Source organism: Eptatretus burgeri, chromosome 10 (assembly GCF_056783735.1).
Source record: "Eptatretus burgeri isolate ZD-2024b chromosome 10, Ebu_testis_v1, whole genome shotgun sequence".
Lineage (NCBI taxonomy): Eukaryota > Metazoa > Chordata > Myxini > Myxiniformes > Myxinidae > Eptatretus > Eptatretus burgeri.
In genome coordinates, this window is record NC_140970.1 from 10,194,029 (window position 1) to 10,208,226 (window position 14,198).

General features: G+C 44.3%; 1 protein-coding gene across 4 annotated transcripts in view; it reads left to right on the forward strand.

The window, feature by feature from the left end:
* LOC147017938 (protein Dok-7-like) overlaps positions 1–14,198 on the forward strand; it is a 79,821-nt gene that overhangs the window by 18,157 nt on the left and 47,466 nt on the right. For all 4 annotated transcript variants that reach the window (XR_015062203.1, XM_085897040.1, XM_085897042.1 and 1 more), the window contains 3 exons: positions 4,851–5,051; positions 10,977–11,096; positions 12,669–12,776. Coding sequence is in view for 3 of the 4 variants with exons in the window: in XM_085897040.1 (XP_085753166.1) it covers positions 4,851–5,051; positions 10,977–11,096; positions 12,669–12,776 (429 nt within the window). In the remaining variant the exon portion in view is untranslated. The remainder of the gene's footprint in view (positions 1–4,850; positions 5,052–10,976; positions 11,097–12,668; positions 12,777–14,198) is intronic.

Genomic DNA, 14,198 nt, shown 5'->3' on the forward strand with positions numbered 1-14,198 from the left:
AAAGGGTAATTAGGATGTTTAATTAGGTATGCCATGCTGTTCGAGTTTACCAGGATCTCGATGTAATAAGTAGCAATTCAGTGGTGATAAGTTGTCTAGTAAATGTTCATTTCTTCAAGGGGGAAATGATAATTGTCACGTAATTAGATAGGGACACGGGATAGGGTAAGTGTGTCTGCGAAAACCCCTTTTAGTAGTCCCTGGAGGCTGGCCGTGACGTCACAGGACAGGGCTGCGGATGGCTCCGCCCCGTGATCACGATTGGCAGAAGGCGACGGCGGTGGGCCAATAAAACGGCTCGATTGGAAGTGACGAGGACGGGAGGATAAAAAGGTTCTGTTCAGGGTCGAAAAGGAAGAGGAAGAAGATCGGGACAAAAAGATCGTGTTTTTTTTGGTGTGGAGGCTGTTGCGCGGGAAGCATACTTGTTGTTGTGCTGATTCGATCGTGTTCTTCATTGTGTCTTGGAGCCTTGCTGAGCCTCGTGCCTGACTTTGGTTGGCTCTGGGGTTCTGCTGACTCGGAGTACGGGGTAGAACGGCGGGCGGACCTGCCTCCCTCTCCTGCTCGCAATTTGGCGCCAGAACTGGTTTCCTGGCGGCTGTGAGCGGACTGGGGCCAGGACCAGGAGGTCGACAGCACCACGGTTTCTCCTGCCCCCCCCCCCCCTGACGAGAGCAAGGCCAGCTCGTCCGACGCTGATCCAGGGACAGTTGCGTCCACACCATAGTCCAGCCTGACCAGCAGAAATAGCTACGTTTTGTGTGTGTGTGTGTGTGTGTGTGTGTGTGTGTGTGTGTGTGTGTGTGTGTGTGTGTGTGTGTGTGTGTGTGTGTGTGTGTGTGTGAACTTGGCGCCTTTGAGGGTTTGAGATCTGTATATTCATTGGAATTGTCTGTGTTTTCCCCACGCCCGATCCCACACCATCCCGTCGAATCGCCCCGGATCCCTCTTCTTGCCGAGTCTTGTTATTTCTGGTTAATAATAAAAACAAATAAACATCATCAACTCAGTGAAAAGCGACTTGTGCCACCTTCCTCGTCCCGTCTGCGGTAGAGCGATTGGAACCGCCATCTTTGGGTTAAATAAATAAACCACCTCCATCGTTTCGGCTCATTCTACGTTGGCGGGACTGTTCAAGTCCCGTGGACGTCACAATATATATATGTATATATATATATATGTATGTATGTATGTCTATATATCGACAAAAATCTTATCCAAAATGGCTCAAAAGATCGAGGTGAAAATTTACAGGTATGACTGCCTATCCATGAGTAACAAAAGATCCCCCATCTATGATGTCGTCGGTGACATGGTTTGGCAGCCATATTGGATTTACCCGAAAACCTTTAAAAATCTTCTTCTCCAGAACAGATCGAGGGGAAACTTCACATTCATGTTCCCCACGCCATGGGGATACCAGGATGTTCACAAATAATTGATACGTCACGTGGCTTGGCAGCCATTTTGGATCGAAGGAAAATATTTTAAAAATTCTCTCTTGAACTGCTGCATCAATCGCCGTGAAAGCTCAAAATTATGATCTCGGAGTAATGGGGAATGCCCCATTGCCGTTTTAAATTTCAACCTGATCGGACACATGGTTTGGCAGCTAGAATAATTTAATTTCTGGAATCTGCCTTCTTTTTGAGTTTTTTATTTTTACTTTTTTTGAGAAAGTTTCACTTTACTGCACCTGGATGGATTTGAGGGTGGAGGAGTAGCAGTTGAAACCTGAATCCTATCCCGGTTCCTCGTGATGACGCCATCTTTGCTTTTTGCCTGTTCAGGTTCCTTCTGATGACTCCAATGCAGTACCAGTTTTACTTGGTCTTCCATGTGATTTGAATTTAATTTTTTAAAATCACATTCTGAATTCAATTGAGCAAACAGGCTGTAATGGGTCAGGTGTCCGATCAATGCGGGACGTCTTGGTACCCGGCCATCACTGCCAGCAGTTATAAAGTGGCAGTTCTAGTGTGAAGAGCGTACATCGAAAACCGCTCAATGGAAAAAATTGAAATTTTACCGCATGTTACATGACTATTTGATATCGTGCATATTACTTGGATGATGCACACCCCCTCAAAACTTACATGGTGAATTAAACAAAGCCTCATGCCCAGAGACAATGTCACTTTCTCGTGTTGGAAATTAGAATCATTGTAATCACTTCAGCCTTTGTTGTGCTCAGCTGGTGAAAAAAAAAAAAACGAAGAAGGAGAACAAGTGCAGTTTGATGTTTCAAAGATCTCCCTATTTATACTTCAGCGATCTATTCTGGCATCTTTATCAGCCTTGGTAGTTTTGAAATCATTCGAGAACGAGAATAAAAGCTACCTTGTGAAGGCAAATGAATGTGCTCGATAGCTGAATTTTCAAAGTGTAATTTGTACACATTTATCACAGAAGTGTAGATAGATGCAATTACAAATGTTGCCGCCAGAAGAGTTGGCACCAAGTCCTTCTCAAGACTGCGTGGGGTAAGTATACTATGAATACCATCCAGTTACGCAAGAGATCCAACACTGCGCTCCCCCCCTCATGGACTTGTCTACAAACTGGTTTAAAATGCAATCCTGGACTAGATCTAGAAAATCCTCATCTCTTCTGTCCCTTCAATGTTCATCGACACAATCTATCCCTGGCAAATTTATAAAAACCCCGATAATAATCAATATTCTTCCCTCACCACTCGCCCTTCTGAATTATTCATGAACCCTTCATCCCTGCTATTCCCTTATCAATTGTGCAGTATCAGCTATTCCTGATTTACAATATCATTTCAAGGATTGCTGTAAATGATGTTAATTTCACAACATCCTATATTCGACTTAATTTAAATTGTAAACCTCAAAACATAGTTCCTTCACCTGAAGTAAGAACCTTAACCTGTAAGCAATTGAGTGGCTTCCCGACCACTTAGATGATCACCTGGGCCCCCTTCTTTCTCGAGGTTTTGATTCTTTCAGCCCAGAACCTCTCCAAACAGTGGACCCACAACATCGGTCATGGACCAACATCAGTTGTTCCACAACCTCAGTTGCATCCAGTCAGTCAGTCAACCCATCAATACACCATCACTAATCAGACTCTACTTGCTGGAGGATTTAATCAATTGTTACAGATCCGGGGTCTGTGGTTGTCACGTGGGAGCTCCTCAGGCCTTTACCTGACCTCCGGTCTTGAGGCCACTGGCCACAGATAACTCTGCAGTCTGATGGGTTGCTAGGCAACCATGGCCACTGATTAGAACTGCTGAGCCAAGCAGGTTTTTCGCTCCTTGGTTACGTGCCATCTTACCATTGGCACAGCACCCCTAATTATGGTTCAGGCCCTCAACAGTCACCCGTCTATTTATCGTGTATGGCCGAGTGAACTGTGGATGGCTGTCGGCTAATCACAGAGCCAATCAGTGGAGAAAAACTTCCCGTCTAACAAAACTTTCACACGATGTCGGACCAATGGCGGAAAGGACAAAAGCGAGCAGGTCGGAAACATTAAACTGTTCAACAAATGTATTTATTCAACAAGATCAACAAGGTTTATTCAATCAGCAATGGCAGATACTTACGGTAGCAATCATGAGAACGGATTTGCAATGGATGGACAGAAATCATAATGAAAAGGCACAAGAGAACAGAAATTATTGTTAACGCTTTCTGAGCCTACTAACACAGTCTAAACCTAGTCTATACACACAATGTGGTGCACCATCAATCATTCTGGGGAAACGTAGAGAGGAAGAAAGTAGATAGAGTACAGAGCGGAGCATGGACGCAGACCCGCGCAGCTCATGCCGCATGCAGACTCGCGCAGCGTGCAAGCTCCCACTTGGTGGCTTTCGAGGTCCGAACGGGCAGACGTGAGTACAGGCTTGACCAAAGGACTTGTGATAATGAGAGCTTGATGGACGAGTGCAAGAAGGATCAAAAGTCCCAGCAAGTGAGATGAGTCAAGAGCACTCCTGGCAGTTTAGACGAGTTGAGAGCACTCCTGGCAGGTGACGTTTGGTGGATCCAGAACACTCCGAAACAAAACCTCCCAGCAGACAGGGCGAGGGGAGTATCGAATATCAAGAGCTCCCGGCAGGCGAGACGAGTGGAGAATCGAAGCGCTCAGCAGATCGAGACATGCGAGAGATTAGACTGGGTAACCTTGCCTTTTCATGATAGTTTTTTTTTAAAGCATTTATAAATTAGTTTCATCACCCTTGTAACACTACGTGCCAATGGTTTCAAACTGCGCTCTCTACTTGCGATGATGTCATGATACTGTTTTAACTCCTCATTTTTTAAAGGGTTTTTGGGGATCCAGTAAATGAATGGTACTTTATGGTGTTTATCTGGAACTAACGGTCTTCGAGCTTTGGAGTGATTTATATAGTCTATTTTATTACCGTTACTTATTTTGTATGTCTTTGAGAGTCCCGTCTGCAAACCCAATTATTCCAAAAGTGTGTTTGAATATAGAATGTATTCCATAGAAATGCAATATTATCATTTGCTTTGTCATTTGGAACAATAACATTCTGATATGAAGCTGTTTTAAACAATCACGTGTCTCCAGATTGTTTACATTACCTTTAGATGACTGATTCAAACTGTTCTTTTCAAATCAACAACTCTTCTTGTTACATGTTTCTCTAACTCCTCCAACCATAAAGCCATTTTACACACACACACACACACACACACACACACACACACACACACACACACACACACACACACACACACACACACACACACACACACACACACACACACACACCGTTTTAACATTGTATACATGTAGTTGGTGTCTGCGTGCTGATGAATGTACATTTTTTATGTTGTGAAATGCAGTACATAGTTTTGCTGTGACTTTGGCACCTGGTTCTATGCTTGAACCTGGTCCAGCCCAGCTGCACTGTGTGAACCAGACATTGGCACTTGTTCGAGGGTGCCCTCCACGACTTCTTACTCGCTGGAGCTTGCCTGAAGTTCGACGCTACGGAGCAGTGCCAGGAGGCTTTGTACTGGAGGGTGGATCACGCTGTGCCATGGGTACGTTTTAAGTTGCACCATCTCAGGTAATGCTTGTATTCAGGGGCAACTTGAAGATACTTCAATGTTTGATCCTCTTTGTGAAGTCCACTTGATTCAAATGATCTTGTCATGATCATATGTGAAACCATTTTTTGATTTTTGGAGAATCAACTGGTCTGAAATGTCTTGAAATGTCCACATTATTTTAAAAAATGTGCTGCCCTCAGATAGATGTTCATCTCGGTAACGATCTGTAACATTAGCTGGTAGATGTTAAGTTTTTATGCGAGTCATCATCACACCATGGCCAAATTCAAAATGCCTGTCCAAATTAGCTCAAGTGGAAAACCTGGCCAGACGGTTCATGAAATAATTAGGCCAATTTTTTTGCTTAGGTGACCTCACAAGTCTCCTAGAATTATGTACAGCTAATTCCCCCAGAATTGTGATATTTTAGTGTGTCTTGTAATCACCACCAGGAGCAGTGGCAGTCCAAATACCCGGGATCACGGGAAAATACATTTCATTTCCATAGAGAGAATTGGAGACCCCCCCCCCCTTTACCCAAACTCAGATTTAACTCTGTATGATTAAGGATATATATTGTGATGGGACGTCTCCTCTGGATAACTCTGAGAGGACGGCGTGTCTTCAAGAGACCACGATCGCCAGTTGCCTCATTACTTCCCACGGGATCCCACGCCCTAAGTCGTGTTACCATACGCAAAAGCCTGATTGTGAGCAGGTATCATGCTGGCGGTTATGCAACAGACCTTGGTCAGTTGGCCGAGCATAACCAACATCACGTAACCGCATCTGAGATCGAACTTAGATCACTAATCCAAACTTGCCAAAAGCCTCAGTAGTCTTATGCTGCCATCAGAACGGACAGAATAAGTCAGGACATAATTTCTTGAAGAAATACCCTTTAGTGGCAGTAAAAAAAAACATGCAAGTATTTACAGTGGCAGAAAAACATGTATTTACCAGGAGAGAAAGCAATGGAATGACATATATACAACAATTAATCACATTCCCAATTATCCTCTGCACGACAGACCCGTCTTCAGGACCTTATCAATGACTAAACATGCTAAAGTACAGTATGCCTACATCATGCATCCAATGTGGAATGGAGAGATGAGTGATTGGCAAAGAATGATGAGATGAGCATAGAAAGAAATAAATGAGGACAGGATGGAACCCCTGTACACCTTACTCATGTTGGCTCTGGCTCCCACATCCTGACTAAAACTGGGACCCTCTGCACTCTGCTCCACTCCTGCTCATTGCACAGCCGCAGCACCAGTGTTTCCCTATGGAGCAGTGATGTCACTCACTGTACTTATTTAATATGTCTCCTGGAAGGATGCTTGGGCACCATAGGTGAGGCAGGGGGTCTAGCGACGGAGCTATCAGATGTGTGAATGCGAAAGCAAAGGTGTACATGGCAGAAGGTGAAGAAATAAGGAAGAGGGTGAAAGTACCAAGAGAAGGTGCAGGAAAGAATGAATGACGAAAAAGAATGGTGTGATGAAAAATGAATTGACAAAGCGTGAAAGAAAGTGAAGGAAAGAAACATGAGCAAAGCAAAAGGAATGCCAGAGAGAAGGATGCAAAAAAGGGAAAGATAAGAAGACCCTCGCATCCGTGCGATTAATAATAATAATAATAATCGAGCTCCCAACAGCTCGGCCAATTTATAATTACTCGGCCTTGTCTGAACATAATCCTCTCAAGCTTCGTAACCCTCTCTGGTCCTCCCAGCCTTTTCACATCGCCTTTCCTTTACGCCCTTCTCTCCTAGAGGCTCCACTCTCAGCCTATTAGAGACCTTCAAACCCCCCCACGCTCCACTTCACCCCCTCCCCTCATCCGTGGGAGGAGCTGCCTTCAAGCTGGGTCTTGGCACTATATCCTTTTGTAGGTGCTCACAAAACCTGATTGAAGCAGTTATCAGAGTGTCTGTGAAGAGAATAGGATTGTGAGCCTCCAGATTTGGTGCAATCTTTTGTCGCAGGCATTCATGAAGTGGATTGAAATGGTTTCGGTGCCTGCGAGGATAATGTGTTCATGTGTAAGGAAAACACGTCTTCTTTTCTTGAGGGTTGGTAAGCAATGATTGTTCACACATACATCGCATCATATATCAAGATCATCTTATGGAAAATGTGTTCGGTGCAATGTTCAGATTGTTACGGCGGTTGCGTCGGCCAATCAGCCAAAATGCACCGAGCCGGATCGAGGGCCGAATCACCCCTTAATTTGAGGTCGATCGAGTGACATGCCGGATTTCTCCTCCCACTGAGCCACTCAAAACGGTGATGTAGTGTGGTTGTTCATGCTCGATGAGGGAGGGGTTTGGTCTCAAATGCTAAGCGTTCCACCAAAACTGTTAGTTGTGGGATTTATAAACTGCATGGTTTTATGATCGTGGTGACTCGATAAACTCAAAGGAGACCCAGTTCATTCATGTGTCTATTCCAAAAAGGAGGATGGAGAACAGGGAACATGCAAACATTTTATATACAAACTTATTCTCAATCATTGAAATACACACCTCAGGTTTCGTATGGACGGATGAGCCTTACATAAACTAATCCTTAATGGTCCTTCATGCACACCACAATAGATGACCAGGAGAAAGACAAGATGGAAATATCAGTTACGGTCCGTACAGTCACCATGAGGTTCTTTAAAGAGTCAGTGGCTGCGCAGCCTGGTCAGGGGAGGTTCGGTGCACACCACTGAACAAATTATCCTGAGCACACCACTTTGCCACTGAGCCACTATTTGCACACCACTGAGCAAATACAAGACAGCTTATAAAGGAAAGAATGAAATTACCTCACTCTTATGCAAATACATATACGAAGGGAACTACTATTTCAAAGCTACACATTCTTAACCCCACGAAGCCATTTCCCCAACAATATTTTCTTAATTAATACATAGTTGTTCTGTACAAATTAATTCTTTAGAATCACAAATGGAAACATGCCATTGTTTCGTGGGCCACCTTGTGTCGCAAAATGGGAAAGCCAGATTGGTATCCACTTTTTTTGACTCGTGAGCGTAAATCTCAAATTCCCACTTCCCATTCTGCAGCATTACTTGACTCCGGTCACTGCACTCTGTCAAGGTGATTGACACTGACGGATTGGCTTCGTGGTTGGAAAATGCAGAATCCTTTCAATGTCTTTGAGTCTCGGTCAAGTGTCTGTTCCTTTAGGAGAGGTGCTCATTTGTCATTCGGGCAGGAGATAATGTAACATAATCAAGTGTACAATCGTTTGGGCAAATTAAGGATTTTATGAATTTGACATGATTAATGCATTTGAAAAAAAAACAACAAAAAGTTAGACTCATAATAGGAGCTTGTACTTATAATTATACTACATGCAGGACAAGGACATACCGTTACTGAGCTGTGAAGGCGACAGCCTGACGCAGCTGGAATAGTGATTCGTGGTTGTTGAGTGCTGAAAGTTAGTGAGGGGGAAGGGGGTGTTACAATGGACTTGATTCTCTTAAAAACATAGCCGTCACATTTCAACTAGGATTGATTATATTTATACTCGAAACACATTTGCGGCCGTCTGATGATTAAAGTATTTGTAAAGTAGGGCAGGTGAAATGGATTCACATATTTATTGATTTTATTCAATGGCAAACTACTCAAATAGGCATAGAAATCGTGCACCTGGGCAAGTAGGTTGTGTCCTTCTCCTCCTCATCCTCCTCATTCTCCTTCTCCTACTTCTACTTCTACTTCTCCTGCTCCTCCCACATTCTTGTGGGGTTGGCCAATGGAAGCTTGACCCAAGTCTTTCATGGACCGGCTGGCCAGGCCTGGCATTCAACTCAGGTCAGTGCTGGAATTTGGAATTTGTTCATGGTGCCCGCGATTGCTCACCTACTCTTCACGAAGGACATGGGCATGGTGGGATTTTTAACGTCCACCAGCTAATACCCCCAGATGAGACTCCCGTTAAATGTCCATCCGAGGGACGGCACACACATCGAGGAATCCACCCTATCTGTGAAACAGCAGGATGAGAGTTTGTAGCTGGGCCTGCAAAACTGAAGGTTTTTGGAAGTGCAAACAAAAGTGTTTGCTCTCTACAGTGTTCAAATCTATCATTGAATTGACATGAAATAAAACTTTTAAAGGCTGTAGCAAAAGACAAATCGATAATTTATCTGGAAGTTTACCACCACTGATGTGTACCCTCTTTTATACTACTTTAGTGAACACGTTAAACGAGTTATTAGTGCCTGTTGTTTGTGTGCTTTATGACGTCCCTAAAAACAGTAAGTTTCCTGCTTGGAATGACTTTCAATTTTCTTTAACTGACAGACAGACTGAGGCAATTGCTTTTGTCCTCCGTGCGCATGCACGCGTGGGACGAGACGACTTACAATTAATTTGCCAAATTCAGAGCCAAAGCACTGCTAATCTGCAGGTTTGTGTTTCAAGTCATGTTTTGATCCGTGTTTTACAGTGTTAAAGATATCACATTCAATTGAAATTGTAGTTCCTCGTTCAAAGACTGACGTCTGTTAGACAGACAGACAGGGAGTGAACCAATTGTTTAACCTTGCTTTGCGCTACGTATGTAGAGTAATGAAGCATCTTACTTGCATCACAGTGATGTCATAATAGGAAGTGATCTTCTTGATGATTCTTTATTTTATTCTGCCCTCCCTCACCCTTTTCTTCTTCAAATACTCCTGTCACCTTGCAACTACCCACAACCAAACTCCTTCTTTTCTGCTTCGAGACCATGGTTATTCTTCTGGACCTCAAAAATCTTGTTTTAGTCACACAAAACCAGGATATCACTTCCTCGGTCATCTATACTAATAAGTGTGTGTGTGTGTGTGTGTGTGTGTGTGTGTGTGTGTGTGTGTGTGTGTGTCAGTGTGTCTCCTCCATAATTTCAAAACCATGAAACCTATCAACCTGAAACTTTGCATGCATACTAGCAAAACTCCCAGGAAGTGCAAGAGTGAAAATTGGGTGTTTGGGTTCATTAAAACATCCCTTTTGAAGATAATTAACGGCCTTCTTTAATTATATCCTTTATCAAGGTGTCATCCTGAGTCAGCCCTCTGTCAGCTTGCTGGGGTCTTAATTCGCCATTTTGTTTGGCCTGCTCAACAGTGCCTTGACTTGCAAAAGGCTGCAATGGTTTCTCAACAATATAACGCTCATGAATTTTTATTTTTCACTTTCCTTACTCATATCATCGAATACCTACGAATCGCTAGATACATCACACTGCGTATAAACGCTGGGAAACGCCAGTGTTCACGGCTGTTACATCCTGATCCTTTCAGTGTTCTAGCTCTTCCACGAGCCTTGGCTCTGCCTATAAAAAAAAAATAGATCACATGCTCAAGTTTATAAGGAAGGGCAACCATCTCTTTCTTTTTAATTCCTTTTTCCCCCCATTAATCTACATCTCAGAGTGCACCACAACTTGGAATGCATCACTATACAAGGAGAGTAAATTGTAGGAGAAGGATGGGAACAGACTCAGCAGGTGTAGTAAAGCTCGGTCGTGGAAACTGGAAAGATTGTAAGGTGGTTGTGGGCAGCAGAGTTGAAATCCTTTTGGGAAGAGCTTTTAACAATGGATTTGAGATTTCTACAGGCATGAAGTAAGCTTATGAAAGAATGGAGGTGAACATTAAGTTTAAACTTAGGTAGAGTAACAAGGAAAGACTTTTCAGCATAATGTGTGCAACCTGGAGGAGCAGTGACAGGAAAGGGAAGTAAGATCGGGCAGGAGGAGCAAGACCAGATTCCCATAAACACCTGGTGGTCATCCGAGTTAACCTCACCAGATAATATGAATGTTGAATGGTATTCTTGTTTTTCAGTTACAGCTTCAAATCGCAGCTAAGCTAGTTCTTTTTTCTGAACCAAACTCCAAGGTTGTGGAGCTGTGTTCCTTGCATGTGACAATGGTGATCAGATCCGCAATCTTCTGGACTGTGTGGGCCAAGGTCTCACTCCATCACGTCCACCTCATGGCGTCCTTCCAATCATGCCTGGTGAGTTGGTTGTGCTACACTCGCTGAAAAGGTAACTGGTTATGCAGTCCTGTTGCTGTCATGAGTCTTCCGGGTCGAAGGTAGGGTTATTTGCAAATGAGAAAGTATGTGTGTGCAGAATGTATGTATGTATGTATGTATGTGTGTGCAGAAGTGTGTATGTATGTGTGTGCAGAGCATATGTTCATCCTCCTTGCACCAATAGGCACACGAGGTTGCCGAGGCAGTTGCATCGGCGAGAGATGCACTCCTCGCCACTCTGACACAGATACTCGACTGAGAGTGCAGGCATTTGGAGTTTGGTAGGGTGCTAGTGATAGCTAGTCTACTCTTTGCAAAGTATACCGTCGGATCTTTAATGTCCAGTAACTAATGTGAGATTGTGAGCAGACAGGACATATAGTTTAAATAAGGCACACACATTGATGAACAGCACTGTAGGTGAAACACTAGGATGAAAGTTTATAGCTGGGCTGAGATTCCAATCCAGGCTTGACAACTCAGAGGTATAAGTGCACCTCCAGCATTCCAGCTCAGTTGCAGACTGCTAAAAACAGTGTTAGCTGCTACACTCCTGTTAGCAATTTGGAGATCTCGTTAAATGTGTAATAAAAGCATACCAAAGTCGAACACGTGGCAGAAACCTTGTGTTGGTCAGAACTTTGCAGCAAGTGCTGGTGTGACGCAGGGCATAGCGGTAACAATTCCAGGTAAGAGATGCTCATTATATATCGTCTCATATGGGTCGGCCCACCAGCTCATCTTCTCGGGTTACTCCACTCTGTGCAGTGGGGTTGACAACCAATAAAGTTATGGTGGGACCATGCATTCTGGCCTTGCGAGCTGGGATGTGTGAGTTTGTTTGACGATGTGCTTTGGCCTTCGTGGTGAAGTGCATGTGTATTTTAGTTTGACAAGTTTGTTGGACTGAGTACTTTGGCCGTAGGGCCGAAGCACATGTCGTTAGCTTTGTTACAGTGTTTGACTTTTTACCTTTTTTGTTTCAATGAAAAATGTGTAATCACAAGATTCCGAACTGATAATGGTGTTGGAATGACGATGAATCCTGGCCCTCTGGGGGACCAAAGTGCATCTGTATTTGTTTTGACGAGCTTCGTTTGACCGTGGGTAATGTAATCAGTGAACCTTTGACATCAGTTCTGGCAAGATGTATGAATGAACCGGATGTGTAGGCCATGTGGATGATGAGTTTTTGCTATGTTGCTCTGTTTGCTTTTTGATTATTTAACAAATATGACGTTACAATTTCTTTCACCGCACTATGTTATAATAATGACAATTGTAAACATCATGTGGCATTATGAGCCTATGTATTATCCCATTTGCAAGATTTTCACTCCATCAGGAGAAAGCCTGTGAGATTTCCAAGCAAAGAGGAAATGCACATGTTCCCATCATACCTTTTACCTTCACCTCATTTAACAACTCAACTTTTTTTTTTTCAGCCTTCTGAAAATTGGCATCAGCATTCAGGGTTCAATGAAACTATTCACAACGCACTCTATGTTTTAGGTATTCTCCATTTTCTAAATGTTATTTGTTCACTTACAGGGATGAACATGCCAAACGAGTCAGGACAGCGGGAGGGAGACGAACGAGCCCTGCGAGATCTAGAGTCACGGCTAAAGCGTCTTTCGATGTCCAGCCAAGAAAGTTCAGGTAGGTTTTGCAATACTCAAACACCTGAGCAACATTGATTTGTTCAATTTTACTTTCTCATATTGTGCATCTGTTGATGATGAAGCAGCCTTAGTTGGGTGTGTGATGAGCTGTTCCGTATTGGCATTCATTAGCTCACCTGGAACTGCTAATGGGATGGCACGTTGTCCGTCAGTCCATCCGTCAATCCTTCCGTCCGTCCGTCCGTCCGTCCATTCACAAATTCTTTCAACTTCTTCTCTGAAACTACACATAATGAAACATTGTCACAATGTTCATCACCGTGTCTGTACCAAAGTTTGTTCATGGCAGTAAAAAAATCGGGCCCAAAGAGGGTCTGCAGGGGTTGTCCCCTAAAAAAGTTATTTGCTTTCTTCTCAAACGGCACACACATTTCCAATGAAAATTCACCACAACCTTCATCATATATAGGGCCAAAAACTATATAGTGTTGCGAATTCGCGCCTGCCGGCATGCGATCGGCCGCTCGACTCAAATGGCGGCCGCCTCGCCCACCGGAACGGACAATTCAGTCGTGACCCTCTCAGAACAACGCCGGGAGCCAGTCACGGGTGGGGGTTTAACCTCACCACGATCATGCCAATTGCCCACCCGCGCAGGATAGGGTTGCTCGCCAAATTCGATCTACCTAAGTACCTGCGCGAGTGGTCGACCGGGCGATCGTACCACGCCACAGGCCGACTCCGGACACGAACCACTTAAACGGTCCGTTCCGTGCTACAGTGATAACCGAGCGGTGTTATTGTCGGCCTTGACGGTTCCGATTAATTACTGGGCATTTTAAACCCACTATGAACCCCTTACGTGATGCAAGATGGAAATTCAAACGAAGGAAAGGACGCAGCGAAACGGGGAACAAGTTCACACAAGCACGTTTAATTGCACACGCAGACCAGCACGGAAGGCACGTATACAGTCACAATCATCATGTACAATAAAGCAAAAGCAAGTCAAGAAATGGCACGTATACACAATCACAGGCAAAAGAGATGTCCCAAATAAACCCGACACACGGCAACACTTAACCAGTTTTACTTCAAGGACAGGTGCCACCCACATTCATTTACACGAACCTAAAGGAAAAGTGAAAGTTGCGACTTCCCTGCACGCGTCGTCCAGCGTCGCATCCTTGACCTCGAATCCGAGCCTCCCCCGATGTGGTCTGCGACTCGCACCTCGCGCCGGCACGTGTAGCCGCTCCGCGCCACAAACGGGACTTCCAGCACCTGGCAGAAGGCTCGCCCTCTCCCACTGTAGACGGCGACAGGGCCCAGGACGAGGATGCACCGACTCAACTCCCTCCAGCTGGACTCGTAGGAGAACTCTCTGAAGAACTCGTAGACGAACGAACCACCAACAGCATCAACCACACACAGACGAGCGAAGAGGAAGAGGAGGAGG